Consider the following 6,123-nt stretch of genomic DNA (forward strand, 5'->3'; position numbering starts at 1 on the left):
TCTTTTACACACATTCACAACCCATCCCAACTTAAAAAAAAGTATTTTTTAACGAAGTCCGTTTTAAATAAAATTTATGTCGGAATGTTCATAATTTTTTTAAGAAATATCGTGTATTTAATTATTTTTTTAGTTCGAATATTAAAAGTTAATTGAATAATCAAGTTATTGGGGGTTAGTTTGGATTGCAATCTGAGTTTGCTCTTACAACCTAGATTGCCAATCTAGATTGCTTTATTTTCTTTTTCAATTTTTTTTTAATTTTGGACCCACCAATCTCATTATGAGATTGCCAATATGAGTAGTCTAAGTACTATAAGTTCTCAATACCTTTTATTATCTAACAACGGGGCCAATTTATCTTTATATATCATAACCCTCTATTGAATAAATGAATCAACTTAATACTTTATCATGGTTCTTTCAAGCTCTCATAATTCATGATTATGGACTAATTATGCTTTAAAATCTCAAAGTATGAACTCAACTTTGCAACATATTGTAAATGAAGTTCAAAACTAAACTATAATTTCATATCATTTTTCATGCCACAACAATCTAACTCTAATTGGCACCATAACACATTAAAAAAACTACAAAATTAAAATGTTTTCACATCTAAAGACAGGATTCAAACGCTAAACCTCGAACTTAACATTCCATGTCTTATCCACTACACCACATGTCTTGTTTTGTTAGAGGATTCACTCCAATTTTATAAGGGAGTTCACTCAAGTTTTTTTATATACCATTACATTATAATTTTGATACTCTGGGGAATCCCATGAACCTCCTTTGGACAACGTAGGTATGTCTTTGGGAGGCGTTGATCCAATCAAATTGGAAGACATTGGCGACATCAATGAGTGGTTGACAGAGAGAATGGAGATTATGATCTAGCTTTTGCCGATGAAGATTTGAGATAAAGTGAAGTATGTAGAGCTACGAGAGCAAATGTGCCTATTTGCAATACTAGAGCGTCAAATGTTATAGCAAGAGATTATGGTCATCAAGAAGCGACAAATGAAAATGACATGCTCTATATGATGTAAATGAGATTAAAGAAGATTTACGAGAATGTTAAACTTCAAATTGTTTTATTATGTTTAAGCCTAACCTGTTTTAATCATAACCCGTTCCGACCCATGACCTGTTTTGATCTAACCCAACCCATTTACCTCCCCTAGTTCCATACTTTATACAAAAAAGGTCTTTGGTTGGGTCGGGTATTACCAAATTCGGTCCAGTTTCAAGGTTCACTACTCCGTTTTTGAGTGTTTAGACCAAATCTTGAAGAAATCCTTATTTTCACTTTTAAAAAATCATCAAAACAAGTCCTTGATAAATCGTTAAATCTCAAAAACTACCAATATTTAAACCAACATAATATTCTAAACCTGTCAAGTTAGGGTTTTGCTTTGCTATAGTGTTTGTTTGCAGCAGCCAACACAAACACACACACAGCAACCACCTTCACCTTCATCAATGGGGAAGAAACGAGAGCGTCATCAGAACCCAGAACCCTTCTTATCCGATGAAACCACCAACAAATCCTCCGTCTCCAAGAAGCGAACCAAACCCGCCAAACAACACCAGCAAGAACAAAAGGTGCGTGCTTTCCGTACACTAATCAAAACTATTTTGATGAAATTAATCTAAACAATATGTGCTTTGCAGCTGTTGTCTGCTGGCATGAGCTCGAAGATATTGAAGGAGGCTTTGTTACAGCAGAAGGAGATTCAGGAAGAGACTGATGCACAAAACCCTAATAATATTGTGTTCAAGGATGAACCTGTTATTCAGGCTCAGTCAGATGATGATGACGTTGACAATTTTGCTGGATTTGCAGATAATCAGAGTCAATTTGGTGGTTATGAGGTAGTCTAATCCTTTATTTTTTTATTTTAGGTGCTCATGAGCTACTAGAGATTGGATTGATAAAAAGCTCGAGCCGAGCCGAGCTTTAAAGAAAGCTGGTTTAGTTACTGAGCCTGAGCTCGACCTTTGTGTTGGAAGATCGTTTAGGCTTGTTGAGTCTTAATGAGCATTGTGTGTATTTAAGTTTAACTATTTTGGACTTAATTTCACACTTCATGGACGGGTGTGAGCCGAGCTTTGGCTCGTTTACGGTACTGCACATGAATTCGATCCAGCTTAAGCTCGTTTAAGCCTTAAGGTTTTATAACTATATAAAAATAATAAAAAAAATGTATGGAAGCTAATAAGTTATAAACGAGCCGAGCCAAGCTAAGCCAAGCCTTGAAAAATGATTCACGGGGAGCTTGAGCTCTCATATGTCGAAACGAGTCGAGCTTGGGATCGCCTCGCTTACATTCTAGGACATTATATGAATTTGTTCATGCAGTTTAAGGTTTAGACTTTAGGGTCTAGGGATTGAATCACAGTCAACTTGGTGGTTATGAGGTTTCATAATTCTGCATTATTTGAATTTGTTCATGTGAATTCTGTAATCAATAATATTTTGGTTGAAATGTTATTGTATTTTGTTGTCACAGGATGGAATGAATGAAGATGAAGAGAAGTTACTTGAAGCTTTCTTCAACAAGGATGCACGACCGCAACGAACTTTGGCTGACATCATTGTGGCGAAAATAAAAGAAAACAATCAAGTGCCTGCAGGTTTTGATCTTTTGATATCATATTTAAGTTTTTATATTGGTTATGAACTAATATTGGTATATAGGTTCATCTGCAGGAGTCCAACCATTGCCCAAATTGGATGATTCAATCATTGAAATATACAAGAGGTGATATACATGTCTATAAAATAATTTTGAGATAGATTTTTAACATGAATTATGAAATTATTGTATATTTTTCATCTGAATCATGAATTTGTTGAATTATTGGAATTAAACATGAATCATGAACTTGTTGAATTTAGATATATATTTTTGCATTAATTAAGAAAATTATTGAGTTTATATAATTTTTTGACGCGAATCATAAAAGTTATTGAATTTATGTATATTTTTTACATGAATCAAGAAAGTTATCAATTTTTTTAAAAGTCTATTGAATTATGAAAATGAAAATTATTGGACTTCAAAAGTTATTGATGTTTTAAACATGAATCATGAAAATTGTTGAATTTATATACTTATTTGACATGACTCATGAACATTATTGTTTTTTGAAAAAAATCTATTGGATCATGAAATTTGTTGCTTTTAAACATGAACCATGAAGTTATTGGATTTGGATAGAATTTTTACATGAACTATGAAAGTTACTGAATTATGAAAATTATTGAATTTAGAATGATATTGATTTTTTGTAACATGAATCATGAAATTGTCTAATTTAGATGAATTTTTACATGAATCATGAAAATATTGAAAGTTTTTAATTTGTATGCAGTGTTGGAGATTTGTTTAAGAAATATATATCAGAAAAGTTGCCACTGGCTTTTAAAAGCATTCCAGCAAAACAACATTGGGAGGAACTTTTGTATTTAACAGAACCAGATAAATGGTCACCAAATGCAGTGTATCAAGCCACTAGAATTTTTGCTTCCAATATGAGTTCTAGAAAAGTGGAGCGAATTTACAAATTTGTTTTACTTCCTCGTATTAGACTGGATATAAAGAAGAACAAAAAACTGCATTTTGCGTTATATCAAGCTCTGAAAAAAGCTGTGTATAAACCGGCTGCTTTTAATAGAGGAATTTTGCTCCCGCTATGTGAGGTATGGATTTGCCAAACTTTATTAATGTTTTTCCTTACAATACTTTAGCAGAACTTTAATAATTGACTAAATTGTCCTAGGTTTTTTTTACTTTTTACACATTATGCAACTGGCTTTAATATCTTGTATTTTGTTAGGCATGATTGTATTAGGAGAAGTCATGTATCAACTTATAGACAACTACTTGTTACAAAAACTCTATATGTAATAATGTAAACGTTTTTAAATGTAATAATGTAAACGTTTTTAAATGCGAATGCCGAGATCAAGAATCCAGGTACAAAACGTAACTTTAATAATTTATTGCCCACAGGCCCTTAAGAATGAACTACTCACTAAAGTGATGAATAACTTAGACTATCAAATATCTAAGCTTATTCTCTTTACATTGATTAACACTCAAAGATGATAAAAAATGATCATAGATCATGATGATCAATGATCTAAACTCTCGGGCTTTTCTCAAACTGTAGAGATAACAATGACTCATTGCATTTATACTTTCTGAATTATTGATTATCTTGAACTTTGATTTGTTTTTATTTGTGTATGAGTGAATCTTGTAGAGAGTATATGTTTAGGTATTTGATCTTGTATGCTGTCTGAGCTATTTATCATTTTGTTGAATAGTTTGTTGTGATAAAGTTAGGGTTTTTGAGGATAATATTTTTGAAGTTACATCTTGTTTCTGCAATTTTTGATCTTGATGCTTGCATCTGGAAAACCATTTACAATATTGTTTATTTAAAACACATTCTTGACCCAACTGTGATTTTATTCAAAATTTAAACTGCTGTTTACTTTCCTCAAAGTTCAACTATAAAGGATTCTGTGTCTTGTGTGCAGTCGAGAACCTGCAATTTGAGAGAAGCTGTAATTATTGGAAGTGTTCTTCAAAAAGTCTCTATCCCACCACTTCATTCTAGGTATCACTGTCAACTTTAATTAAATTTCAGCAAAAGAATCATATTTTGAATTGGATTACAAAAGGGCATCGTATATAATTGTTGTTTATAATTTGCAGTGTTGCTTTAATGAAACTTGCAGATATGGAGTATGGTGGCACAACAAGGTATTTGTTGACATATTCAGTTATTTGCACATAATTTACAACAGAGGTGACTGATTTTTTAAACTTTTTTTTTGGGTTCAAATTGCAGTTATTTCATAAAGCTTTTAGTTGAGAAGAAATATTCGTTACCATATCGAACTATTGATGCAATGGTTGCGCATTTCATGAGATTTTGTGAGGAATCGAGGAACATGCCTGTGATTTGGCATTAATCGCTTCTTGCATTCATGCAAAGGTTAATTTTGTTTTTTTCTGCCTAATTTTATTTCTCGTTTAGAGTTTTAATAATGCAGTTTTATGCAGGTACAAACATGAACTGACAACGGAACAAAAAGATGACATTAATTATCTTGTGAAGAAACAGAGACATAAAATGGTATTTGAAGAAACATAATTATAAAATTATAAAAAATTTAGTATAATGTTTTTTACATTATTAAGAATAAGGTGTTGTTTCTTGATGCAGGTTACACCTGAAATTTTAAGAGAGTTAAATCATAGCCGTAACCGTGGCGAGAAGGAGGATGATCTGATGTCAATATATATCCTTTGTATTTTTAAAAGGCTGCATACTTTTTAAATTACTTTAATTTCTATATTTTTGGTTGATTTTAAAACAAATTTCAAAACTTTATTTCCTTAACTCTGCATCACCTTCCCCTATTTCTGTGATCAACAAAACTATAGATGAAGACAGATTTGATCATCCAGAGGTTCCTATGGAAGAGGATTAATTGGTAAGTAGGCATCCGCACTCACACCACGCTTGCACACACGAAAGAAAATTGATACTGATCAGTAATATTTTTTTCTTGTTCCAAGGAGAGGGGAGTTTAATGTTTTGAAGCTTCTTGAAGTTGTGAACGTGTGCTGATCAACCCGCACTTATCGGTATTAGCGATTTTGTAGAATATATGTCGAGTTGGATGATATATTACGTTTTTTTGATAGGGATTGATACTAAAACCGAGTGTTGACTCTGTTTCTCTTTGCTTTTGTTTTTTTTAAACAAATCTACAACCCTTTTTGCTATTGTAATTGATAACTGCTGGAGTTTTAAACTTATTATGTTTTTTAAAAAGTCGACCTAATGTAAATACAAAGACCAATCGTTGTGGCTTGATGTTTCGGCGGCAGGCGCCCCCTCCAAATGTAGGGTTCTGATTGGTAGCCGCAGTGGCGCTGCCCTTCCTCCCCCTTTCGCCCTCACTAAGCCACTCATGCTGTGCCACTGCCCCCCACGACAAGGTGTTTTGACGCCCTCCATGCGCTCTAATGTGGGGGTGTATGTTAGGGCTGCCACTTTTACCCGAAACCTGAAGCTTAACCCGAGAAAACACGT

General features: G+C 33.0%; 1 protein-coding gene across 1 annotated transcript; it reads left to right on the forward strand.

Annotated features, from left to right (window-relative positions):
* Positions 1–1,407: 1,407 nt before the first annotated feature.
* On the forward strand, positions 1,408–5,402 carry LOC143549408 (bystin-like). The gene is made up of 10 exons (XM_077040306.1): positions 1,408–1,608; positions 1,678–1,878; positions 2,517–2,640; positions 2,705–2,768; positions 3,382–3,709; positions 4,556–4,635; positions 4,734–4,781; positions 4,870–5,016; positions 5,085–5,157; positions 5,248–5,402. Exons 1-8 carry the CDS (start codon positions 1,486–1,488, stop codon positions 4,991–4,993), a joined length of 1,092 nt encoding a protein of 363 aa, XP_076896421.1. The 5' UTR covers positions 1,408–1,485; the 3' UTR covers positions 4,994–5,016; positions 5,085–5,157; positions 5,248–5,402.
* The last annotated feature ends 721 nt before the right edge of the window (positions 5,403–6,123 follow it).

The sequence above is a fragment of the Bidens hawaiensis genome, unplaced genomic scaffold, assembly GCF_021521415.1.
Source record: "Bidens hawaiensis isolate Kalapana, Puna unplaced genomic scaffold, B.hawaiensis_p1.1 tig00015556_1, whole genome shotgun sequence".
Lineage (NCBI taxonomy): Eukaryota > Viridiplantae > Streptophyta > Magnoliopsida > Asterales > Asteraceae > Bidens > Bidens hawaiensis.

Coding starts and splice junctions, on each gene's coding strand:
- LOC143549408 (XM_077040306.1), top strand. CDS start 1,486: ATGGGGAAGAAACGAGAGCGTCATCAGAACCCAGAACCCTTCTTATCC. Junction 3,710..4,555: donor TTTTGCTCCCGCTATGTGAG/GTATGGATTTGC, acceptor TCTTGTGTGCAG/TCGAGAACCTGCAATTTGAG. Junction 4,782..4,869: donor GAGTATGGTGGCACAACAAG/GTATTTGTTGAC, acceptor TTCAAATTGCAG/TTATTTCATAAAGCTTTTAG.